This window comes from Apiospora hydei, assembly GCF_038363865.1.
Source record: "Apiospora hydei strain CBS 114990 chromosome Unknown utg000007l_segment0_segment0, whole genome shotgun sequence".
Lineage (NCBI taxonomy): Eukaryota > Fungi > Ascomycota > Sordariomycetes > Amphisphaeriales > Apiosporaceae > Apiospora > Apiospora hydei.
Window position 1 is genome coordinate 355,745 of NW_027117366.1, and position 25,674 is coordinate 381,418.

General features: G+C 54.2%; 5 protein-coding genes across 5 annotated transcripts; 2 read left to right on the plus strand and 3 right to left on the minus strand.

The window, feature by feature from the left end:
- Window positions 1-5,531: 5,531 nt before the first annotated feature.
- Window positions 5,532-7,655, minus strand: PG997_009165 (beta-1-3-glucan-binding protein; the record flags this gene model as incomplete). Its single annotated transcript, XM_066813480.1, has 3 exons — window positions 5,532-6,480; window positions 6,545-7,115; window positions 7,643-7,655. The coding sequence occupies 3 exons, from the start codon at window positions 7,653-7,655 to the stop codon at window positions 5,532-5,534; spliced, it is 1,533 nt and encodes a 510-aa protein (XP_066665442.1).
- Window positions 7,656-13,835: 6,180 nt separating this feature from the next.
- On the plus strand, window positions 13,836-15,359 carry PG997_009166 (Fasciclin domain-containing protein; the record flags this gene model as incomplete). Its single annotated transcript, XM_066813481.1, has 3 exons — window positions 13,836-14,015; window positions 14,104-14,127; window positions 14,220-15,359. 3 exons carry the CDS (start codon window positions 13,836-13,838, stop codon window positions 15,357-15,359), a joined length of 1,344 nt encoding a protein of 447 aa, XP_066665443.1.
- Window positions 15,360-17,102: 1,743 nt separating this feature from the next.
- PG997_009167 (uncharacterized protein) lies at window positions 17,103-17,717 on the minus strand (the record flags this gene model as incomplete). Its single annotated transcript, XM_066813482.1, has 1 exon — window positions 17,103-17,717. One exon carries the CDS (start codon window positions 17,715-17,717, stop codon window positions 17,103-17,105), a length of 615 nt encoding a protein of 204 aa, XP_066665444.1.
- A 491-nt stretch (window positions 17,718-18,208) lies between these two features.
- PG997_009168 (uncharacterized protein) lies at window positions 18,209-18,556 on the plus strand (the record flags this gene model as incomplete). The annotated part of the gene is made up of 2 exons (XM_066813483.1): window positions 18,209-18,278; window positions 18,324-18,556. 2 exons carry the CDS (start codon window positions 18,209-18,211, stop codon window positions 18,554-18,556), a joined length of 303 nt encoding a protein of 100 aa, XP_066665445.1.
- A 1,677-nt stretch (window positions 18,557-20,233) lies between these two features.
- On the minus strand, window positions 20,234-21,660 carry PG997_009169 (uncharacterized protein; the record flags this gene model as incomplete). The annotated part of the gene is made up of 4 exons (XM_066813484.1): window positions 20,234-20,655; window positions 20,733-20,803; window positions 20,885-21,387; window positions 21,478-21,660. The coding sequence occupies 4 exons, from the start codon at window positions 21,658-21,660 to the stop codon at window positions 20,234-20,236; spliced, it is 1,179 nt and encodes a 392-aa protein (XP_066665446.1).
- Window positions 21,661-25,674: the final 4,014 nt, after the last annotated feature.

Genomic DNA, 25,674 nt, shown 5'->3' on the forward strand with positions numbered 1-25,674 from the left:
CCGATAGTCTGGCTAGCCCAACATTGGTGATGCTGCTGCTCTGGGATGGTAGACGTACCTACCGCACACTACCCTCAGCTGGGAAAAACTGCTAAATATACCGTGGTAACTTCGGGTCGTGCTAGCTTCGACACGGGAGTTCAGGTACTAGATTCGACAGCTACTGCATATTTCGCAGCCGCAGCGCTGGGGGGGCTCTGTTGGCCAGATCCCCGTGGCTAGTCAGTCAGCTACGGCCCAGAGATGAGAGGCGCTTCATCGTCCCGGATCTGCACCGGAGAGCTGAGCCCGGGGACGGAGGTCACACAGGTCGTTCGAAGGATCGGAAAAGTTAATGGGACAGAACGGATCCAAGCATACCCCATCTTGTCGCCTGGGAGATAGATGGATGTGTGTGCTGGTGTTGGGCGTTTGGTTGATGCATCATCCATACAATGTTCAGATAGGTCAGATAGATAACGGGAATACGGCCTCGTTAGGGCTTACGGCCAATGTCGACAGGCAGAGATGATGCGGTTTGGGCCAAGTTATTTTCAGTTTCCCATAGTGCAAGTATTGGTTGGCAAGTATCGAGCCTGGCTCGATGTACCGGTACCCAAACTCAAAAAATCACTGGATGAAATAAGGGCGATAAATTGCCCTGGACGAGATTGGATTTTCTGATTGGCCCAATCGGCGAGTCAAGTCGAGCTAGGCAAGGGCGACGGATGAGAAGTAGACGGTACCTTCCCCCAATGGCAGAAAGACTGGACGCTGTTGCTGCACGGACAGGGATTGCCAGCATGGGTCCTCTTGGTTGGTCTGGAATTCAGAACTGACTGCACTGCACACTCCACCGTCCGAGAGATTCTCGTATCGTATCTCTTTCTTTTCCTTTTCAGAAGCAAAAGCAGCTAAGCTGTTAGGCCGGGGAGGAATAAACCTGATTGAAGACGCCGATCCGGTCAAAGGGTGCCGACCGTGGAAGTAGCTTCAAGCGAATTCAGCTGGCTATTCACCCTTGGGGCTGAAGCCACAAACCGTCCAGCGTCAGGTACTCCCGTGCGCGCTCCCTGACGAGGCGTTGATCGATAATGATGTACGTAGACGAGCGGCCTGCGCGACAGAATAGAGGTGGCGTGGCGCTCTCAACATCCACAGCTAGCTGCCCATCAATTATCTGTGCCCATCCGATGAAGATGCAGGTAGGTACCCTTGTGGTGGGATGTATGGGTCGTTGCGAGCTTCAGGTTGAGCGCACGTGGTTTTATCCCACTTACACCTCAGCAAGTGAGCGTATCTACGTTATCGCTGAAACAGCAGGCAAATACAGCAACGCAGATTGGATCAAATGGGTGTGTAGATTGGTAGGAATGTATCAATGATGATTGTGTCAACCATTCTACCTGCCACATTTAGAGATATTTTTACCCTGCACATATGTAGGTTAAGTCTCATAATGAAAGGTCTGATGAGACAGACATGGAGCGGGCCGGCGGTAGGACTCGAAACGAGAGGGACGCGGACAAAGGAAATAATCGGCCGGAATTGCATATTACATTCAACAGCAGGCGGGAACTTACCGCCAATTTTGAATATACCCCGATTCTCTTGGGATTGTACTCGCCGTGCCGCTCTCTATCGACGAAAGTAAGCACCCAAAATAGCAGGGTCGCCGCCCTCAAGCCACTGGGGTTGCCGATAGCAGCATTCTTCATCACGAACCGGCGAGCCCATATTGCTTCCAACATTGAAGTAGGATTCCGCCGTGGCTTTCCGCAATCTTGTCCTGGATGGTGTATCACGCCGGACGACGATCGACCGAACTCAAAGGTTGATCTATCACGAACCGCATGGCCCCGTTCATTGCCAAATGCGGCGCCACGTTGCCCATGACGGACGAACTTCCGACAAGTTCACATCCCAGTACATGGTCTGAATCTGCCTTGGCTTTCCATCCTACAACTGAAGATAACAACAGGTTTTCGTGGAAGCAGCTCGCAATTGATCAGTCATATTTGAATGCAGGTATCAGCCATGACTGCATGTCTCTAGTTCCGGCCAAGCAACTAGATGGAGAAAGATAACCACGAGAATTTCACGAAACTTGGAGAGCCTCCCAAGCCTCCAACTCTAGAAGCGCACCAGCACTGTCTATCCCGGAACTAGAGGCGCACACCTCTTCAGAGCTGAGAAAGAGTGCGGTCCGTCAAAGCTTGTAGTTATCGCATACATTACTTACAGGTTCCCAGCTGATGATGCGCTAACTATTGCCTCCTGGGGCGCATGGGTATTGTGTTGGCTTTCCGCTGAGCCCAACCTTGTGGACGTGCTATCCGCACAGGTGGGAGCGTCCAAGGCAACCTTGGGAACCCTTGATGCACGAGAGCTGCATGAGAGTTGGGACGATAACCAGAGGCTGCAAAGTATATCCAATATCAGGAATCAAGCAAAAGATGGGAATCTTCATATGTCGGCTTGGCATCAGCACCCAGCTCCGATGGTTACCTTGCCTACCCCGCATTGCAGAGCAAAGTGGTGGCAGGTGGGGGTAGGCAAACTCCGTTCCGTGCATGCAGTTTGTGTTTGTCTCTCCCAACTCCTGCAGTTTTCAATGCTGTGTTCGCCCAACCGTAGCAGCTCTACAATTTTCAATGTCGCATCAAAACGCCCCAGCAAACACACGAAGACTGCCGCTCAACCGGCTCCTGCCGCCAGAGCCGTGCAGTGGAATGCCAAATGCATCCTGTGAAGGGAGCACCCTGCCATCAAGTCAAGCCCGTCGTTGCACGTACCAGCAGGAATCTCGGGGGAGAGACCCATTGAACTGGGTTCTGATGTGCCGCCAGGAAGACATCGTCCACCGTTGAATAAGCCCGGACATTGACTACTGTAAGTGTCGCTCGTGTCAAGAGAGAGATCCACCTTCGCGTTGAGATTTCAAGGCAGGTTCCTCCCGCCGCCAGTGCAAAACAGCCGAGCAGTCTCACGACGATTCTCTATGACGGCGCCATCTGACTCGCAAAGTCGGCCAAAGTAGGAGAAAATGACAGATGCCTCAAAATAGCATCGGCATTCCGGCTTTTGCTATCGACTAAGCAAATAGCGACTGCGACTAGAAGGACCAGTATCCAGATTTTGGATCGCAGCAGGGACCAGGCCTGTGGCAGTTGGGTCCTAGCGGTGAACTGAGCGTCAAGTGCGTCTCGTTCAGGTAGGTGAAGCCCTAACAGCTGGGTCCCCGGAGGATCCCTGCTGTCAATCAGCCAAACACAGGCCCGAGGCAAAGGTACCGCGAACGGGAGAGGTCCGCATGCCGCAATCCATCATCGTGCCATCCCAGGCTGCCGACTGAGCAAACAAAAGAAGTGGATCGTCTCTCGATTCAACTCGAGTGGTTCATCTGATTTTTAATATGGGAAAATCTGGATGAACCCGACAATCCACAAATACCTAAATGATGGAACTACGACATACCTATTACCGAGTCAACCGAGAGAGAGCGGAACCACACAGAACCACGCTGCACGCAGCTCGGAGGCGGTCCCGTACTGTAGAGGGAAACTCAGTACCCACGTCTCGTTTTTACGAGGGCCGAATAGCTGGATCTTTCTCAGTCATCGGTCTACCATGCGTAGATCACCATGCTGACTCGCCTTGGATGGACTGGCACGTCCATCTAGCTGGGCTCCGGGCTGGAGGAAAGGGCCTGGCCTTTATGTTATCGTGCTGCTGCTGCTGCTGCCCACGGCATCGGCGACAACGACCTCAACGTCAACGAGGCGTCATGGCCGCTCCCGCCGCCAACATACAGGCGGCAGATACTGGCCCTACCCGGCTCTCGGCACTACCGTGGGAACTACCGAGGCAATTTCCTTACTCTCCAGTAGTATCAATCTCCGCTCACGCACTACCTGAATATGTAGGGTCTTAGTCGACCAAACCAGAAGGATCAAATCGTCGGATGCCTTTTCGGCCCAGATATGGGCACCAGAGGCTCAGGAAAACCTCGCCATGAATCGGATTATCGCCGTGTGGGGGGAAAAGAGCAGATGCAGTTTTTCTCGTTCCGCTGTTGGGCTCGAAAGAGCTCTCGGGCGACCAGCCACCTGCCAACAACGATCGAGAACATACTTTCATGCACGCAATCCACAATTGACCATGTTCGAGATTTAAAGGATCTACTAGGTGGAGATGACTTTACTATCAACCACATGCGTCCGGCCGAGGTGGGTGCCTGCTGCAGCTGCAGCTGCAGTCGTAGCTTGCTGCACAGTAGTTGAAGACATCCGCTGTTACACGGCTTTTCGTTGGATAAAACCTTCAATGGTTGATACTGCTCTATCCCCTTGTCAAAGATCTATCAGGCTCATGTAGGTAGATTGACAGGCAACAAGCAGACAGGCCTGAGAACGTGGGCATATCAGGTCAGTCATGGGTGCGTGCAGCTGAATCATCCTTCCTGTCAAAAACCTTGATTGATTGCTGGTTGCCAAGGCAGAAGTGACGAACTGTATATATGAAATCCCATACATGTATTTTTATCAGTAAGGCGATATATGGGGAAATGCCTACAGCAAGCTGAGCTGTGGGCAGCTGCATATACGAGACCAGGGTAACCTAGCTGACTGTCGCGCTGGACGAAGCTGGGTGGCGATATAGCTACTTGGATATCGTATGGATAGGCGTGTATTCAGCTCTGTAACCGGTTAAGTAGTTGAGAGGATTCGTTCACCGAACGCAGCTGACAAGCCAATGACTGGCTGGCTGTTGTCAAGCCGGGCCCAGGGTTCGAAGCACAAAGCTTGCTGGGCTAATATAGAACCTGGATACGATCAATGCAAAGCCGATGCGTGTAGGTAAAGATGACAGAAAGCGCCGGGCCTTCTCGCAAATCAGCTGCCAGGGTGGCGGGGAAAATAAATGAAAAGATAAGGCAGCCCGACAGACACATGCGGCATGTAAGTACTTCTGCAACGCTTGGTTCGGACGGTGGCAGACGTCGAAATATGCAGCCACACCGACGTGAGGCTTAGATACGGTATGTAAGTGATAGACAGTCAGACAGATGGATGATGGGTGGCTTGCTGACATGGAGGTGCGGGTGTTCGCTGGGTGTAAGACATTGATTGAACCCGTCGATCCTATGAATAAATGGGCAGGTAGAGCGAACAGTTCTGTCAGACCTGGGGGTGACGATCCTGTCAAAGAATGGGTAAGCAGCTTAACACAAAATGACCACAAGAGTCGATCACTGACTGGTATCTTTTGGATGTATTGAAATTTCTCATTATTGTAATTTTGCAACTCGTACGTAAAACCATTCATTTATACATACACCCAGTAATCAATCCAAGCATCTCGAATGGGAAGAGATATTCATAGTTCATCATAGCCAAAGTGTCCCCGATTACTCATTTCTTCTCTATCCTCCGTGACCAACCAACCCGTCCCAATCTATAATAGTGAAAATCCATGTGTGTGTGTGTGTGACTCCATCCAGCAAGTAAACGACAAAAATCAAGAAAAGGCCTCCCTTTTCGTGTAACCAATTACAACTCGTTCACCCCCTCGTCACCGTCGCACTGCTGCATCATGACGACCCGGCTGACCTGCATGGCCGGGTCGGTCCAGGTCGGGAACCACTCGTCCTTGGCGGACCAGAAGTCCTTTTTCGCGTTGGGCGAGGCGTCGAGCCAGGGCTTGCCCGACTTGCCGTCCTCGAACCAGCCGTTGGTGCCGCCGACGGCGACGTTCAGGATCAGGTAGAACTTCTGGTCGAAGGGCGTGTTGAGGCGGCCCGTCTGCGACCAGGGGTCCGCCATGCGGGTGCCGTTGGCGTCGACGTTGGGGAAGTTGCCGCGCTGGAAGAGGGACTGGTCGAAGTTGGTGTAGAGGACTTGGAGCAGGCGCGAGTTGATGTAGGTGAAGAGGTACTTTTGCGACCACTCGAGACCAAAGGTGTTGAAGCCCGCGCTGTAGGTCGTGTGCAGGGCCGGGCGCTTCACGTTGGTCCGGAACCACGCGTCGTTGGCCGGGTCGGGTCCCCAGTGCAGGGCCGAAGAAGCAATGTTGTTGCCGCCCTGCGCGTACGTGTAGTTGTTGCCGCGGGCCTCCATGATGTCGATCTCGCCCGAGGCGGGCCAGGGCCCGTACGTGTCCGCGACCGGCATCATCCAGATGGCGGGCCAGAGCCAGTCGCCCTTTGGCAGCTTGGCCGTCACCTCGACGCGGCCGTACTTGATGGTGGCGGGCCCGTTCTTGGTCACGAGGCGGGCCGACTTGGTCGGGGGCACGATCGTCGCGTTGCCGTTGGTCGTGTTGGTCACGGCCACGCAGTCCGTCAGCGTCTTGGACGTGCAGGTGCCGTCCCGCGTCAGGTTGATCACGGCGTTCTCCTCGATCAGCGTGGCGTCCTGCAGGGTCGGCTTGATGTAGAGGACGCCATCTTGCACGTAGACGTTCTCGGGGGAATCCGTCGCCTGTTCGAACTCGCCGTTTCTATTTATCAACCAAGTTAGTTTAAAGGTCTCGTATGTATGTGTAGGAACCAGTGTCAGCTTACCCAAAACCACCGACCTGGACCTCAGGGGTCCAGATATCCTTCCTGAACCCGTTGTTGAAGTCGTCCTCGTACACGACGCAATACTTGTGGTGCACAACACTCCGTAGCCCATCCCAGACCAAGAAGCCGGAGACGCCCAAACCAACAAGGATGCCGATAATGGGCAAGATGGTCACCCACTTCTCCTTGGGATCCTTCTTCTCGAGCCAGGGCTTCTCGACCTCGCCCTTCTTGACGCGCCGCGAGTGGAAATAGCGCTGCCCGCGCGCGTCCTCGACGCCGCGGGCCCCCAGCGCGCTCGCGCTGCCGAAGCTCGACGCGGGCCGCGAGGCCTCGGGCGAGACGAACGGGTTGGGGTTGTGGTTGTTGTGATGGGAACTGTGGTGGTGGTGGTTGCCGCTGCCGCTGGGCACCGCGCCGCTCCCCCGGTAGTTCTGCGAGCGCGAGTCGGCCCGCTCGTCGCCGAACGGGTTCTTGTCCGTGTTGGGGTCCCCGGGCGCAGCGGGGTGTGGTTCGCCGTCGTCACGGCCGAGGGGCCGCCCGCGGCGCCGGGGCGGCCGCCGTAGAAGCCCTGGTAGCTGTCCTGGTGCTCCATGGTGGGAGCGTGTTATTCCCAGGAGGCGGGCAGTACCGTATCAAGGTGAGCAATTAAGGATTATTAGAGTGTATATGTGTGCGATATGGGTATGATGAGTGAGTATGAAGTTGTTGGAAGGGAGGAAGAGAGTGAACGACGATGATACCAAGTAGATGGTAGAGACTAGCAATGCAGGTAGGTAGGTTGTCTTTTGAGAGATTGACGGTGCTCGAAAACCTTGCAGTCCCGTTCACGCAGAGTAAGTATGTATGAAAACGACCGTGAAAGGATATGTCCAACAACAGCACCAACTGAGCCAAAGAGACGTGCAGCATGGGCGATAGAAGAAGCGATACATCTACTGCGTATGAGCCCAGGTGGAGCTTAACAGGGGTGTGTGAGCCATCCTGGCACCTGGACCGACCGACCTGGGCCCCCCCTGTCCTGGATCGCATCAGTTTCCGCTATTATATCGACCTGCCTTTCGTACAGGGTACTTGGACAAGTAGCCACCAACAGACCACACGAGAACATGGCTGCAGCTACATACGTGCAGCGTCACCTACCGACAAGGACATGGACAAGCCTAGGGGGTTTAAAGTGCAGACCAGGCCAGACCGGGAATCATCCGAATGCCATAGCAGACATGTAGATCTCTACGTATCTCTATTGTGATGTGTACTACCAGTAGCTCCCAGCAGCTCGCTCCCTCTCTCCCTACTTAGGGAGGTATCTGCTGCGACCGTTAAATGACTTCCCATGTCCAAGCTTGAATGCATCCTGACATACATTCATAGACGAGCTGACTGGTATGTTGAGAGCTGTAGACATGCATGTGTAAGTGCCCACCCATTTCTTCTGGGCTCGGCCACGGCCGAAGAAAGAAACGTGTCGGGTCCGAAACCAACATTTCTTTGTCAGCGGTTCTCGTGGGCTGGACCTTTTCAGCAAAACACGAATCAGCTCCTGCCCTAGCCGACAGAGCCTTCATAATGAGGGCCCCAAGGGAAAGAAGTGGTGTAAGTGGTGTGTACTGTATCTCTTCTACCCGAGTTTTGACGTCAAGGTTCTCAAGGAAAGCGGACACCACTAGGTACGTAGTTGCTAGCTAACATCGCACTCTAAGACAAAAACGACCTGGCAAGCCTGGCCCGGCTCTTTACCTTATCGAGCGCCGCCGCGAGCAAGAGCGGGCGGAGGACGCTCCGCAGAAAAACACCACACGCCCCCACTATCCTGCCTAGAGGGCGCCGTAGCGCGCGGTCTAACTATAGCTCGGCAAATTCAAAAGATGGGAACGGAACGAAAAGAATAAAAAGAAGGAAAGAAAAAAAGCGCTGTGTCGTTTTACGACCGGGCCCGAAATGGACAGGCCCGGGCCTGCCAAGATTTGTGTGTAAGATAACAACAAGACTGAATTCATGAAAGTGGAAATGAGATGTGCGGCTTGTCGATACTGTGCTGTGGTGGTGTAAAGCGAGAAGGCGATCAATAATAGCTGACGGTGGTGGCACTTCTGAATGAATGGATGCCCAATGCAGTATGTGTATCGTCCGACGCACAGCTGAAGCTCGGCTGCGTTCGAACGGCCAAAAAGGCCCAAATAGAATCCAGACGCTGAAGGGCGTGCATACAATAGCATGGCGACGACGAAATATTGAATCGCGCAGGAAGGTATCTTACCAGCGCATGTACGCCGGCGGGGTACTACTTACACGACTCAGGGATATCATACCAGGTTGGGCACATGCGTCAACCAGCACCTGACGATTGATTGATTGATTGATTCTAAATCCGTCGAAAAAAGGGGACCACATCAATCAAACCCATCAACTCTATCTATGGCAGGATCAGAGACAAGACATGTCGTTCATCTAGCACTTGCCCATCTATTCATCTGACTGTGCTGTATTAGATCTATCTGTAACGGTTGACTCACTCTCGCCCACCCTTCTCTCTTCAACAACAAGCAAATATGCAGTGGCTTGCTGGCAGTAATAAGCTAGGTTATATTTGCTTATTGTATACACTGCTGCTTCGGTGCTGCTGACCTTGCCTTCACTCTCAATCGACTGATACGAGATTTCCTTCCATTGGACTGATGACAGCGAATGTGCGCCGACCTACCCGAGGCGCGCCAACGATACAGTACATACGTGCCTCACCATCACAGGTACGGTGGGCAATCAGAGCAGAGAGCCAGTGGACGAGACGCAGTGGTCGCTTGGTGGCTGGCAACGGCGCTCCCCTGTTCCTGCAGTAGATTCCCCAGTCCGACCTTAGATCAGAACCCTAAAAAGGAAAGACAAGAAAAACTTGGACGTGAGAGAGAGAGAGAAGAGATGTACCGCGCAAAGAGGGAAGTACCGCTACGAAGGTTGCGAGGTTCAGGGCCAGCAAAGGCCCTTAGCGAGCTGATAGTCGCCTGCCTATAGCGGCTAGACTGTAGATCTGGGGGAGAGAGGAATGGGCCGCCCGTCCTGATCAGTGCTCTGCTGGCTGCTCTGCCGTAAGTAGCCCGCTAAAAGCATTGACGCCAGGACGCCTCGTTCTTTAAGAAAAGTAAGTACTCCGTACTCTCCTCCTCAGCGAAAGAAAAAACTCAATTCTTCATCGCGTGGGCAGCCAGCGACCTTGGCGCGTTCAATTTCCACAATGGCCTCAGGTGGTGATGATAGGGTGTCGCGGCCTACTACCGCCCAGCGCTAACAAACGCAGAGGCAGAGCAGAGTTGGCTCCAGCTCGTATCTACCACTACCGTACTGGATGGACTCCTCTCCCCTCTGGCTCCCCCTTTGCGTGGGCACTCATCGTACACGTATCGTTAGTTCACCTGGCAATTGTCTGCTAGCTGATCTGGTGGAGAGGTGTGTTCGACTGCCGCACGCGGAAAGCGGCCTCTTTGCCTTCTTTAGGCATGGGCTAGCCCTGAGAGGACCCGATCAAAGAAAGTCAAGGCGCCGGCCGGTTCCCCCTAAAAGCACCGGCGCCGGCTCTAGAGCGGGCTCCCCCCGTCGTCGTCCCCAGGTTCGCCGCACAAAAACACATGAGTCTAGCAACATGGCGATGATGATAAGCGCGGTAACCTCAGAGTCGTTGCTTTCCAATAGTCTTTACCTATTTCACATCAAGTCGACGGACGGGCTGGCGGAAATTTTCAGAGATCGGGGCTAAACTGGGTTTTCCAGATCTGACAAGACCCGACTGAAGGGTTGCAGAGACTTATTTTTCTCTACATCATCATCTCATCGGCGCTATATATTAAGTAGCGAACGCGCCGCCTCACCACACTGACTCGGAAAAGACAGTTGCTGAGCAGGGTTCCTCTTCTCGGCTGCCTCCCGAGCTCTTTGCTGGTTCCTGACTGACTGGAAGGGTGCAAGCAAAAAGTTCGGGACATGCCGCTGAAGACGTCACACTCACACTGTCAGTCCTGCAATGCGGCGCTGGCGCTGTGCGTCTTTCTCTCTCTCCAATGAACGGCGTTGCTGACTTGTGCATACATTACGGATATGAGCGACCCGAACCTGGAAGATCTAGAATATCGCCTTCGTGTATGGCATGGTGGCATGGTGGGTATCCTGCCTTGTAGATCTCAGCTCGGAGAACCGTGCGGACGGGTCGCACAAGCTCTAATCTCGCTCAGCTGATCGCCGCCGAATTGACGTGATGGATCACTTGATGTGCTGCATGCATGTAATTCGTACTGTGCGCTGGATGGAGGAGGGTGCTGGCTATCAGTGTAGGACGTAGGTGGCATTAGGTATCGCCCTGGATCGATGCGCCTGCCCAGATGCGACATAGATGAGATGATCCTCTTCACCTGCCAAGAGCAAGTCCATACCTTCTCTCGGGCGTCAGGGCGAGATGCAATCGATCGATAAGCATGCATAATGTTGAAGTCGTATACGTATGAACAACACACCAAGGCTGTCTGTCTGTTATCTTTCGTGTCCAATGGTAGCTCTATATGCCTAGGTATGCTCACTACATATACATGAGAGGGTATATACGTTGAAGCTGTAATTCCCGTATGTATGGGCTATATCGGTGAGCAAGATCAATATATCTCGGTGAGCATATCCGCCAACCAAAGTCTCAGCTGCATGCAATAGGATCAATCCCGGTGACTATATCGTTGAGGGACGAGTCGCATCCTTCCATTGGCTGCGCGACGATTCTAAAATTATCTATCTACAAGCAAACAATGCTGGAGCTTTTCGTGCTTGCTTTCTTTTTGTGTTCCACGTCAACCACGCAGTATGCATATGCAGCAAGGTGCTCTAGTGCAACTGGTTTTGTGTGAGTGTCTGTGTGTGTGCAGGCAGCAGGTGTGCAGGCATGTTGTCCCAGAGGCGCGGGAAAGCCAATCAATCATTCCGAGCTGCCCAGTTTCTGCACGTCTCTCTTGTTTTTCAATATCGTATATGCGGGAGCGTTCGCGTGGCGAACGAATAAACTTCTTCCTTGCTGTAGCGAGGGGTGGGCTGGCCGGCCCGATCGACTGCATGTCAAACAACGATATCGTCAGAGGCTGGAAGGCCAGTATCATGTAGCAAATATGATATAATACCTATGCAAGTCGATAAGCAGGTCAGGACATCGAAAGCGAATAGTTATCTTCCCATGCAGGTGCAAGCGCTAGCAGAGGGCATCGCTTAGAGTTAGAGACTCGAGCGACGATAGTGCGGTGATACGTTGCGAGTCGAAGCTGACAACAGCATGTCGTACTTTGCCGCTTACGCTGTACAGCAGTAGCAACAGCAGTAAAATGTCAGCGCATTCCGATTGGGACTCAGCGGAGACTATCGATGAATATGGACACTGTAGCAGCCTTCCTGTGTTTTGCAGGCATCAGCTTGGACTTGCTTATGCCTACCGGTGTTTTTGCTGTGTGTCTGGGGAAAGAGAAGCGGTTAACGGGTTGGCTCTCGTGATCGGGCGGCTGGCAACCGCGAAAATGCACAATGCGGGCGGGGTTGGCGGTTTGGGTTTGACGGTTGGATTGAACGGGCTCTTGTCGTGCATTTCAACCACCTCCCATTCCGGGCAAGACGTACATGAAACATGCAGACCTGAACGGTCGGCGAGGCGGCACGGGGAGAGAAGGAGCATCTTGGCGTTTGGCATGTCTCTCCCATCTTCCCTTCAACCCCTCCCTCTCTATTTCTTTTGCCCCCCATCTCTCGCTCTCTCCAATCGTTCTCGTGCGATCCGTCTCATGTGTCTGCCTGCCCGCCTACTTGTCTTCGACCAACACCGGTGGGGGGTCTTGGAGGTCTCGTATCTGCACATAGGGTCCTGACCCTCCTCATCCCACTAACCAAGCCAGTCAAGGCAGTGTTGTCTCATTCCTCCCGTGGAAGGAGAAGACAAGGCAGTACTGGATACTCCGGGTGGTAGCGTGTCGCAGGATGCAAGCAGTGCTGCTGCTACCGCTGTTGGTGGTTTTTGGGAAGGAGGATCATTTTGCCCTCCAGATGGGGGACCCCCAATGTCACCTGGAGCAGCCCACGAAAAAGCAAGTCGGCCCCGGTGACTCCTCTGCAGCCCCCGAAGCTTGCCATCCTACCAGAATGACATTGAGGTCCTTCATTGCCGGGGGCTGCAGGTAATGCGATATGTCAGAAACGGCCGTATCAGAAGTTGTGGTTTGTGTGCGCTTGCTCCGGGCAAATGCCCGACACGAAAACCGCCATGAAGATCACGCGCACCTTGTCGCGTACCTGAGTAACACTTCATCTATTCAATTCACTACCTATCACAATTGGCCCACACGGAAACCCAAATGCCAGACCTTCCCTTCAGCTGAACGTCCTCTTGGCCGCCGTCTTTGGATCTATTGATTGTCTTAGTTGGGTTTCCTCTCGGTTGCATGCTAGCTGACACTCGACAGCCAACCTCCAGCGATTCGTGTAAAGTGCCTTTATGATAAACTCTAGCCAAAACCCACTCTTGAATATTGTAACCCATGTTGGCGCGACCAATTTTGGCTATTTGTACCAGGCGAGTCTAGATGAATTCGTCTGGTCGTGCGCTTTCATGATTGCAACTGCTGGCTGCAACTGCAGGTGTTGGTGGAAAATGATACCCCAGCGCCCAAAACGGCAACGTCCCTGTCACAAAATGGACTGGTGGGTGGTGTTCTGGGCCGCGCAGTACGACCCCATTTGCGGTAGGCATGCGATGCGGCCACGATCGTTAGAGTATGTAGCTACATACATAGATATCAATATAACCATGGGCATACATAACCTCATCAGGATGCGCTACATCCTTTTCCACTGCTTGTAGAACTCAGGTGGAAAGGTCACTACTAGGCTTAGCAGACATCTTGTCGCTCGTTCTTCTTTGAGTGGGAGTGTTTATTGACTGTCTTGACTGCGGTCTACCGTGGTGGTCGGGAGAATCTGATCAATCATCCGGCCAGATATAGCACTCTCTCTGCTCTCTTTGTCGGCGGTCAGGACGATTGGTCTCTGCGATTTTGAGGGCGCCTCTTACGCGAAGAAGCTGCTCTTGGGAGGCCTCAACGGTATATACACGGTTGTCGTCGGCACTCGCAGCAACGAACTCGGTAGCAGAGCACCAGGAGATCGACACTCGGACGGCACGTATTCGGGACTGAGCAAGACCCGACTGCAATTGGCTCTCGGGTACGCGACTAGAAAAAGGAAACTTCTGATTTCAGGGGCTGAAGACATGCTGTCAACTATGAACATGGGAGGTGTGATAGAGGCGGCGGCGTCGCTGCTGAGGCTCCTCGGTATCTTCGCCCTGCTGGTGTGCTCCATCTTTTCGACGGGAGTGGTGGGACAGGAAGGGAAGACGCCGGGGCTGGGTGAAGTGCTGGCAGGCCAGAAGAACCTCACTACGTTCTATGATCTGATCCGAGTAAGTCAGAGAGGGAATATGCGATATTAGAGACACCCAGGTTCTGACATGCTCTCTGCATTAGAAATTCCCAGAGCTGCTACTACAGCTACCCAACTTGAACGGCGTCACGGTAAGTGGCCCCTAACAAGCAAAGAGGAACCAGAAACCCAGGAGTCTAACGAACCCGTAGATCGTAGCCCCCACCAACGAAGCCTTCGAAAGGATCCCCTAACCTCCCTCAACGGCATCTGGAACCCCGACGACGCCGCCGTCGCCGTGCCCATCCTGCAGTACCACATCGTCGCCGGCCAGTTCCCCGCCGACGCCATGCAGCCGGGCGCCCCCGCCTTCAACCCGACCTACCTGACGTCCCCGCGCTGGACCAACCTCAGCAGCGGCGGCCAGCTCGTCCGCGCCGACAAGCAGCCCGACGGCTTCGTCGCCCTGACGACGGGCTCCGGCAGCCGCTCGAGCCTCGTCCCCCTCTCGGCCGACGGCCGCCTGCGCGACCTGCACTTCACCGGCGGCATCGTCCAGGCCGTGGACAATTTGTTGATCCCGCCCACCGCGCTGAAGGAGACACTGACGGCGTACTCGGACCTCTCCTTCCTCGGCGCCCTGTACGCCGCGGGCCTTTACGACGAGTTCGCGCAGTGCGGCACCAACGGCAACTGCACCATCTTCGCCCCCTCGGTCCGCGCCTTCCGCGCCGTCAACAGCACGCTCGCGGGCCTGAGCCGCGACGATCTGGTCAAAGTGCTGCGGTACCACATCGTCCCCGGTCAGGTCCTGACCTCGAACCTGCTGCTCAACGGGACCATGCTCCCTTCCTCCACTTCTTCCCCAGGACAGCAACAACAGCAGCAGCAACAGTTGCAAGTCCGCCGCGCCGGCAACTACCTCTACCTCAACTCCGCCCAGCTCGTCCAGCAAGACATCCTCTTCGCCAACGGCGTCGTGCACCTCCTCGACAACGTCCTAAACCCCTTCCTCTCCCCCGATGCCGTCGCCGCCGCGACGCCCAACCCGGAGCTCGGCACACAGCCCCCCGTCTTCCGCACCGGCAGCGCCGACGCCGCCATGGCCACCGTCACCGAGGCGAGCGCGATCGACGCGTTACCGCAGCCGTTCACGACAGCGCTGCCGTGCACGGTGAGCTGTCCGGCGCCGACGGAGGCGGAGAGCGGCGCCAATGGTGCCGGTGTTGGGGCGAGGCGTACCTCGTCGTCTACTCTCGGGTTACCGACGAGTACGAGCAAGGGGCAGGCTGCGGCGGCTAGGTGTACGGGGCTTGTCCATCCTGCTGCTGCTGCCTTGGCGGCGTTTGGGGTGGGGGTGGGTGGATACTGGGGCGTGATGTAGTAGTGGTGGTAGGAATGGGCCTGGGTCCTTGTTGATAGAGAAGGACCATGATATGATTGAAAGGCGAAAGTCATTTCGTTCGCGTAGTAAGACGATGCTGGTAGGTGGTCGGGTTTGGGCTTATTGCCCGTCGAATATCGGGTGAGATGAGCCATGTACGGGAGAAGGGGAAGGGGCGGGTCGACGGTGAGGCTCCCGAAACAGCCAGAGGGCAATTGGAAGCCAGTCTGATTTCTATTCTGGCGTTGAAGAAACGCAGCTTATTCTTACCAATAATACTACCTGTAATCTTCATTTCCATCGGGCCTCGAGAACGGGTCTTCATCGAAGGGCGGTGCTGTGTGATCTGCAACGAGGCTTAGGGATCCTTTCTCGACGTCGAGTAATCGGCAACAAGCACCAACATGCCACAAGTACACAGCCCATGGAGAAGACCCATGTACCGAAATTTCACAAGTGGTAGTGGCAATCACTCAGTGCGCCAGCATACCTTTCGAGCATCCCTTGGCATCAGGTTTTTCAATGTGAGAGCAGATTCGTCAGAATGGAAGAAACAGCACGTGGGCGCCGACGGCCAAGCCAATTGGAAACATGCAACCGAAAATTCTCAGCAATCAAAGGGGCCATAAAACCAATTTTGCGTTTCTACCTATCTTACATAATTATGAAAGGGGAGTGTTGCAAATCCTTTGCCCCCATACCGAAGGCATGTCATCCACGCGGAGAAACGTGGCGGCCAAGGATATGGAAAAGACTGGCATCCTGATCCGTCCCCCAGATATGCCAAGCAGAGTAAGGAAACGAATGCCATGTGGCTCTAATCTATTCTGTGGAATAAAGCAAGAAAACAAAAATGAAAGAAAGGGGCCGTTTCCCGACATAACCGGCCGAGAATACCGACGTATCGGCCGAAAATACCGACCATGCAATCATCCATCCCTGAGGCATACTCTTTTACTATTTGCCGGACCAGTTGTACCCAAAATGAAAATCAAACCAAGGAAACAACATAAAGAGGGTGTGGAGTGGTGAATAGCAGGGGATTGTCTTGACCAAGTGCGGAAAGGACTGCATCGAAGCAAGAGGATGAGCATATTATGGTGACCTTGTTGGTTGGAGATGGTAACACGAGCCGCTTCTCTCGTAAGCAGAATTGGTCATCATAACCAGGGTTCAGTAACCAAACACCGTGTTCTTCCTCTCCAGGGTCCTGACATCCAGGCACATTTCGCAGTCGCAACTGGAGGAAAGCTGCTCTCCACCAGCATGAACCCGCGGGCATGTGCCAGAGACGCCAGGCGACAACTAATCTTCTGGAGGTATAACACGATGATTTCGACCCGGTTTCGTATATACGAGGCTTTCTTCCCCGGGATACGGCTCCGCTAGCAGCCCTACACAGTGTTGCAAGGGTGAAGCTTTGGTTATGTCCCATTGACGGCATCCGTCAGAATCCGCGACAGTGGATATGGGGCATTGCAGGTATGGTAGTGTCGCATCCACGGGGTCTCCGGCCAGGTGGTGATGTTGTTGTTCACAACCGCGTCCAATCGTTGGAATGGGTTGGGTGTGGCCAGATCCTTTGCCGAACATGGTCTTGGCCGTGCTTGATCCAACTGCCTCTGCGAAATTAAGGACGGGTGACGCTAGCTTTGGCAAACTTCTAGACTGCAAGATGTTCGTTTGCTCACAGCTAGGACTATGTTCCCAGTCTTGTTGGCTTAGCAGACAGGGACGGCGAGATCAGCGACCGGTGTCAGTGAACGAGTAGGCGCAGTCCCAACAACATCTACCTGCGCGTGTGGCACAGACGGGGGAATAGTGGAGCTTATAAGCCAGCAACCCAGAACCAACAGCAGTGGATGCCAAGACCTGGAGTGCTGCTAGAATCAGGAGTTGTAAGAGTCCACCTGGGATAATGCCGTGGGCAGAAGAATCCTCTTGAGCCCCAGTCTCACGAGGACCGCAAGCTGTGGTTGCAGCCCGAAGCTTCTTGCTGTTCAAGACGGATATCGCTGCAAGGCGAACCAGAGTAGAATCTTCGCCTCTTCGGCGGGGACTTGGAGGAGGTGTTGGCTCCGGCGGACGCGGCGGCCCCAAGGGGCCCGGTCTAGGTTGCGGACCTGGAGTCGGTGGTCGAGGAGGGTGTGGAAACTGTCTGTATGGCAACTTCCCGCCGGGAAAGGGTTCCAACAGGACGGCTTTATGGGTGTCGGTACCAGACGCGACAGTGTTCTCGATGCCGAACGATGATTGTTCAAAGGCCTTCGCTGTATCAAGATCCGTACTTGCTGCGAGAGTATGGTATGAAGTATGGCAACCTTGGGGAGGTTCTGGGAAACGAAATAAGAGAAGCATGCTGACCGGCTCTTGGCGGTCTCTATCGACAATAAGTACGCAGTGGTATTGATGTGTTGCAAGTGACGAGACAGGTAGATGACTGACAATCGTTGAATAAGTGTGCGGGTGGTTGTTTGCCTGTGCATCAGAGTGATGGTATCTGTCGCGAGAACACCTACCTCATTATATACAACTCGACATGCTTCCTCTAGTCAAGTAGAGGTTGGTGTCAAGTTGAGTCAATATGGCACTGTTCTTCCTCCGCCCCCATGGCGAAAGATGAAGCTACTTTCTGGAGTGAAGGATGTTCCTCCGAGGAATCCTGATAGCGGGCCATCCAGTCTATACCGCTCGGCTCCCATGGCGTTCCTCCTTTGTCAGGGACTTGGTGGTAGGGCCAGAAGCGCACAGTGTATGCCAGTGGGCGAGCCAATGACCTGACACTCATGTCATTGGCACCAGTCCGCCTTGTCCTATTCGTGGAAATGGCATATCTGACAGTCTGAGCCATGGTTCGAGGGGACATGATCGTGATAGAGGTTGGCAAGCTGTTGGGCCGAGCATTCGAGTCCACCGAAGGTAAGTCTGCAAAGCCATTCGACATACCTGATGACTGCTGCATAGGTATGGCACAGCACGAAGAGAACGGGGTGCTCAGCCCTGACATCCCAGGTGTACGGATCGAGTTGGCCGAGGAATACGCTGAGCCCAGGCAGAAAGATTCCAAGATCGAGAATGGAATTGGAGGACATATGCTCTCTGATGTGTTTTGGCTTGTAAGACGAAAGCCGATCATTGCTAAACAAGAGCCGGAGCAGGCATCAGCTGCAGTCACTCTGCTTCGGAATCATCAATAAAGATGATGCAAGGGCGGGAAAATGGCCGTATGGGATTGCTAAGCAGCGTAGCCATGAGTCGCACATGGTTGACGAGAACAAACGTTGTGAGAATGTACGGTTAGTCAGATCGCTGGCCAGCCCTCTCGTCGAACCAATGCCAGTTAGTGAAATGAGTCAATGGGCGAGGAGGCTTGTGTAACTGCAACTTGATAGCGACTTCAGTGCCCACAAGAATTGACTTAGAAAATTGAAGTTATTTTGGTGATGAAGGTCGATCAGCAAGAAGGCGATGTCGGGGGACTGGGCATACTTTTGGCCCCCGCGGTCCTGTTTAAGTTGGCAGGATTGAGTACCTGGAAGCCCTACAGAGGCCTGGACTTACAGACTACTTACACTGGAAGGTGCGAGGCAGGTGGGGACGTAAGACCCTGGCTCGGTGAAAGAGCCAATTGGGCAGCCCCTACTTTTAAGTATCCAGGCAAGTACGATCGTTCAGTTGAACTGATGCATGATGATCGGACTTGATGGCAATCAATTGAGCTGACCCAATACATTGAAACGAACACATGACGGCATTCGGTGATGGGCAATGATGGTCTCGCAAGTGGCTACCTGATGCATGTCTCGAGTGATTCGATTGGAAGGCAGCCGCGCCCCTGCTCCTGCTGTACGCAGTGCTGTCGGCTGCAAGCTGCTGCTGTCTGTACCTGCATTAGGATGCATCGTCCTCTACTGGACTCGGATCCGACCACTAACAGTGAGTAAAAAGCTACTGCCTTCCACAATTTAGGCATTCTTCAGGTCACAACCCAGCTCCCCAGCTCCCAAAATAACCCTCCACATCATCCAGCGCAACCAACTGCCTCGAAGCGTTCACGGCATTGCCTCCGTATAGCCACTGCCGCACGACATTCGATTCAGCCCTATGGGAGCCGATGGGGGCTTATCGGGTGGTCCCCTTTTGGGCCATTACATCATCCAGACATATGCAACCCCCAACTTGGACTCCCAACGAGAGACATTCCCCCTTCCCACCCTCGCTCCGATGACACATCCCCGATTCGTTTCATGTCATCAGGCGTGGCTGGCCTTGGGTCCGACTTGCCCCGTCTGGCACCGAACGAATGCCATTGGCGAAATAGGCGAGACTGCGAGGAGGAGCTGACAGGGTTGACTTCTTGGCGCAGGTGAACCAAATCGCTGGGCCTGGCCTGCAATCGGGTCCGCGGTGCTACGAGCTCGGTGTTACGATCGATTGTTTTTTTTTGTCTTTTTTGGCTGTTCCGACGTCTGTCGCCGATTTGCCGACCTAACATCATCTACACTCCGATCTCGCCAACCAACCACAGCTGTCGAGTCCTCCTTCGCAAGGGGCGCCTGCTGCAGCTCAGCCGATACATGGGCATGTTCCACGGGACGCATTCGATGGTCGATTGTGCGATTGGGATGGCGACCGGCCAGTCCAGAACGGCCATCTCCCCCAAACGCATCTCGTGACCTCACAGGTTGGGCAGAGAGAGAGATCGTCAAACCCGTCAATCCATCTGCCAAACCCAATTATTGCGTCTGCCCGTATATCATTACGTGCCCCTCTTAAGCACCTGCCAATCTTGGGGCCGAGTTATCCGTTTCCCATATACACATATTATACACACTTGGTAACGACAAGCGACCAAGGCAAATCATGTCGAGCGGCTACTCCCGCGACTTGGGCGGGGTGATGGGCGAGTGCATCCTCGGCGACTGCGTCAGCTCCACCTCGTACGTATAGTCGGCGCGGATGCCGTGCAGGCTTTCTTTGTCCGAAGAGGAGTCGCGCAGGCGCCGCCAGTCGCCGTCCCCTTGCGCGTGGACCGTCGTGACGGTGTTTCCCAGGTCCGTCGGGTTGCGGAACGCGCTCTTCTTGCGCCCGCCGGCCCCCGTGAGCGGCGTGCCGCCAAACGTCACCAGCCCCACGGGCGTGTTCGCGCCGTGGCTGTAGCCGTTGGACGCGCTCTCCTGCGACGACGACTTCTTGACCTTGGCCAGGATCAGCCGCCGCAGTGACGGTAGGGAGCCTGCTACCAGACCGATGGCTGACTCGACGTTGGACCAGAGCACGATGTTTCCGACGTGGTCTAAAGAAAGGGGTAACGAGTATTAGCAAGGTGCGTCTACATAGGTTGATAACCGCAACAACTTGTCCGGCACTTACAGGGAAGGTCATCGAGCGGCGTCCGGTAGAACTCGATATAAGGGGTTCGGATCATGGTCGAAATCGACGCACTAGACAAAACGCTGGTTAGTTTGTGCCATTGCCTGGAGCGCTTTCCTCACCACGACGCCAACTGGCAACTCAAAACTTACAAGGAACCGAAAGAAAGCAAGATCGTGACGGAAACCTTGGTCCGGAAGGCCATTTGCGTCCGCCAAAGAATGACACCAGGCAGAACCGCGCACGCCATGTCGGTGGCGATGGAGACGGCCGTCGACGTGTACGACAAGCCGATCATGGCATCCGTGGACGCGCACTTCGCCTTTCCCTGCGCCACCAGCGCCGTGTTCCAGTTCGCCTCGACCGGCGAACACAGCATCAGGACGCCGATGAAGGTTGTGAGGAAGTTTCCAACGATAATGGCCAAGAGGAGGATGATGCAGAACCGATACTTCTTGTTGGTGCTCGCGATCCGAAACAGGGTGATGCAGATCGACGCCTTGATCAACATCAGGCCGCAGACGTAGATCAACATCCAGATCATCAGGTACTTGGTCGCCTCCATCATCATGGTCGGGTTGAGTCTGGCGTTGACGGTCCCGAGACCGTGCATCGAGCCGATGCTGCCGAGTATGACATCCACGATGTAGAGGATCTATGTTTTTCAGGGGTTAGGTCAGTCAATGTCGTCGCTGATGCATCGCGTGCCAGTCCGGCCGGCGCGCCCGGAGTTGAGGGAACTTACCAGTCCTCCGAACATTAATCCATCATCCATACCAAACGTCTTGTCGCGGGTACGCACATAGCTGCGGAGGCCGACAACGACGATGGAAACGAAGCCACAAATGACGGAGGCCACGACCGTGGCGAGGCCCGTTCCGTCGAGATGTTCGACCCAGAGGCGGTTCGGATCGACGGTCGACGCCATGGCGATCTCCCTCTCCCTTCTCGATCGCTTGGCTTGTTTATTTGAGTTTTCCCTTTCGAAAAACTAAAATCGCAGGCTGGCGGGAATGCTCGTGTATATGAAGCGACGGCGTGAACCCGGATCCCCACTGAATTTCGAACTTCGCTGATGCTAGATCATGGCATATGGGTTCGGGATGCTGAGCGAGGGCCAACGATTTCTAGACACGCCACTTGCAACACACAACGGCGGGTGGGAACGCTAATATAGGGAAAACGGGTTTGATAGCGACGAGGCGCTATTCAGATGAATGGGGTCGATATGTCGATGGAAAACGAAGAGTATGCGAATGTTATAATATGTAGTAGTATTGGTTGGGGGGGTTAGACTAGGTGTAGTCCGTCCAACTGGGATGAACTGGTGAGAGGACGCCTGTCAGGGAGGGCATATTCCGCTAGTCCCCAGGGAAACCCCAGTTGCCACTTCTTTTTATACATAGTAATACTAACACCACACATCACACGGCCGAGACGGATAGATTGATTATACTTACATACAGACAGGCAGGCAGGCAGAGACAGGGCATGTGTGCAAGCATCTTCGCAGGCATCTTCGAACAGCCAAGCCGCAAGGGCAGAGAGCGAGCGAGCGAGGCATTTCATCAGCGTTGTAGCACTACGAAACTAGGTACAAGTAAACTCTATGCCCGTACCAATGGGTCGGTTCCAGTGGTTCGCCCCGAAAAAAGGTTCCCAGGAAAGCCGAGATGCCTGTCCTTGTCCTGTTCGCTTTCGACTTCAGCTGTTTCAACTGCTGGGGGCCGCGGTAGTATCATCGTCACTCGGCCGTCAAGAAGCGGTTCATCAGGTTTTTTTTGTGTCCTTCTCGGGTTTCTCTTCCAAATCGAATGCGACATCACGAAGAAGGGGGCGGTCGGCCAGGGCCAGGGCCCCATTGGGGCAGATGAGCGGGAAGCTTTGTCCCTCTCCTCTCAACTGAAAGAGAAAGGCCGGATCCTGGAACCCGGGGGGCCGTCAGCGAATGAGGGGGCCGCCTGCCTATGGGGCGGTCCCTTTTCCCTCTCGTTTTCCTTTACGGGCACGATCATCGCTCCAATCATTAGTACCAGGCAGGGCAAGATGAAATATGGAAGGGGGTGGGCGGGCGCTTTGGACTACGTATGGGCTTGTCTGCAGACCGTTTGCCTACTTGGGAAAGGAAAGCTTGGGACGAACGAACGAACGAAACGGGCCTTGTTCATTCCGTGCAGAGATGCTATGCTGTTGCCGCGGTTCGTGTCGATTTGTGCTTGTGCGTCTGTCTGTCTGTCTGACGTGAGATAGAGAGGAGCAAAGAGGAGCAAGAGGAGGATGGAGCAGGAGGAGGACGCGAGGAAGGTAGGTAGGAGCTTGGGAGGTCGCGCGGCCGGCCCCAGGCTCCTGATCTGGAAAAGGCCAACGGGCACAGTTCACTCGGGTAGACCAACAAACAAACAACACCCCATGATCATCCGAGATGGTCACGAAAAGCAGCACAATTATGCCTTCGCACGAGAAAAAAGCTTATATCATTGGAATCAGGTCATATCTCACAAAACAAAACAAAAAGTACGAGAATGCGCCCGCCATGCCATGCACGACACCAACTGCCGGGTCCCAGAGGTTTGGTACCGAAAAAGCTCTATGCCACATGGCTGGGTAGCTTTGTGTGTGTGTGTGTGTAGCGTGTAGTGTGTGCCCGTACATATGTGTACATATATGTGTGTAAGTATTCATGCATGTACATACGCATATGCATAAAGTACATACATACTTCCTCATCGGTGCTGGGTGCGTTACCGGCACGCCGTTCGCTCGAGTCAGCAACCTCGTCGTCGTCCAATGGTGGCGGGAGGAGCTCTATCCGGCACACGCACACGTGCCGGGAGAGTTAACGAGAATAGCCTGAGTACCTACCTACCAACCAGAGCGAAAACTTTATTTTTGATAATTCTTTCTCCTTCCAGAAAGGATTGGCGAATAATATCGCAAGCGAGAACGCGCGAGATGTTACCCTTATTTCCCGGGCTCTTCGTGTTATAGGGGAGGGAGGTTGAAACCACCATCTTCTGTGCCCGTGGAGCTGGGGCGCAGGCGCAGGGGAGCTTGGCGGACAGGCAAGATGCCAGTGATGAAATGGAAGGAGTCCCCAGCCAGCTAAAACGCAAATATCTGCAGCAGGCATCGTCTACAAGTACAATACTAGGTAGCAGACACGGCCGTGGCAGGCTAGGTCACCCTTTCTTCTCCGGCCCCGCGGGCGCAGGGACAGGCTCCTGGCGATCACTTTCCCTCTTCGGGACTTGCAATACAATACATATATATGCGCGCAGGCCAATCAAATCCCATTTGGCCTGCCCTGCCCTGCGAACCGGATGTCGCGACGTCTGTTCACCTGTGCCTGGAATCATGCCGTGTCCCGTGGTTACGCACCACGCATCCACTCGAAGCGGGCCGTGAGAGGAGAGGGAGAGACTGAGAGAGGCGGCTTGGCGACGAGGCGGGCTGTCGGAGTTTGCTCCTTTGCCTTTGAGTGAACTTGGGGGTAGGTTAGGAGGTTCTGGTTATCGGAAAAGTACCATGCTCCACGTGGAGCCCGTTCCAAGAGGACGACAGTCGCGGGAACCTTTTTCGAAAAAGTACGCGTAGCGGCGGCCACAGATTACCCGTTCCGTTCCAGTCCTCCTCCCCGGGGAATAAAAAAGTAGAAGGTCCAAAAAAGAAGAAAGCCCTCTATACGCTCCTTCGAATTGAGTTGAACCACCACTTGAAAACCCGGGATATCCATAGCTGTCAGTGTCAGTGTCAACTGGTGATACGAGAGCTATGTCAGAAAAGAAAAGAGAACCCATCGGTGTTACCACCAGGACGGCGCACAAACAAGGACGGGCGCACTAAACCCCATCCGAAATCGTCCCTAAAACATTCGATCTGGTATCCATCCGCGCCGTTCGATTGTAGCGTTGCACTTGGTCGGGGTCGTAGTGAAAACTCGTCGGGTGGGCGATCAATTGGGATGACTGACTGGCTCCTGGGCAGGTTACATTTGCAACAACTTGCAGGGTAACCTAGAGAATGGCAATGGCAGATTATTGGACGGGAGAATTGGGATTCATCAAGGGGAGGAGAAAAAAAAACCAGATGATTTCCAAACTGCCCACGCGGCTGCTACTCGCTGCACATCCTTTCCATCCCGGGACTAGACGCACGCAGCTTGCAGCGTCTTCATGGCCGAAAAAGGAAGATGGCCCAATTGCCCAAATTCGTTCCCATTCGCGTTCTCTCGTCAATGTCTTGCATTGACGGACTGAATCGTGCATGTCGCATTCTGACCCTCGCGCAGAGTCATGGGAACCCGGCCGTCCGGCATATACTTATAAAAGACAAACCGCCCAACACGGAGGCACCCGCCCGCCCTGCTATACGTATTCCATTCCCGTGCCTCTGGGAATTCTCCTACCACTACCCGCCGCGGCCCAGATCTAGCTGGAGCTGGAGCAATCAAGAGGCTAGGAGCTGATCAGGCGGCCGTGCTTTCTCGATCTCTCTCCTCTCCCTCTTTTTGCCGTCGCCCATTGGGACTAGCATCGTGAAAAGTTGAAACCCTGATCCCGGCCCTGCAACTGGCGTACCCATTTCCTCAATCTTAGGCGGTGGAGAGAGCCGTTGCTGGTTCGCTAGCGACGACTCCACCCCGCGGCCAACCCGGAGCGGGGGCCTGTACCAGCCAACGCCCAAAGGGGGTTCTCGTTCGTTCGTCTACGCACGTAGCAGTATTATTAGTGGCCATTATGTAAGTCGTCACGTTTCTTGGTCTTTGCTGCATTCGCACTTGCCTGCCGGACGACTGCTTGTGTGTATGGCCCATTCTAGCCATTCCCTCGTTCACGTTGTGGCTTGAGTGGTGTGTGTGTGTGTGTGTGTGGTGTCCATCGGCCATGTGTTTGTTGTCTGTCCTAATCAGTCCGTCTCCCCTCTATCGAGTAGAGTAGGTAGA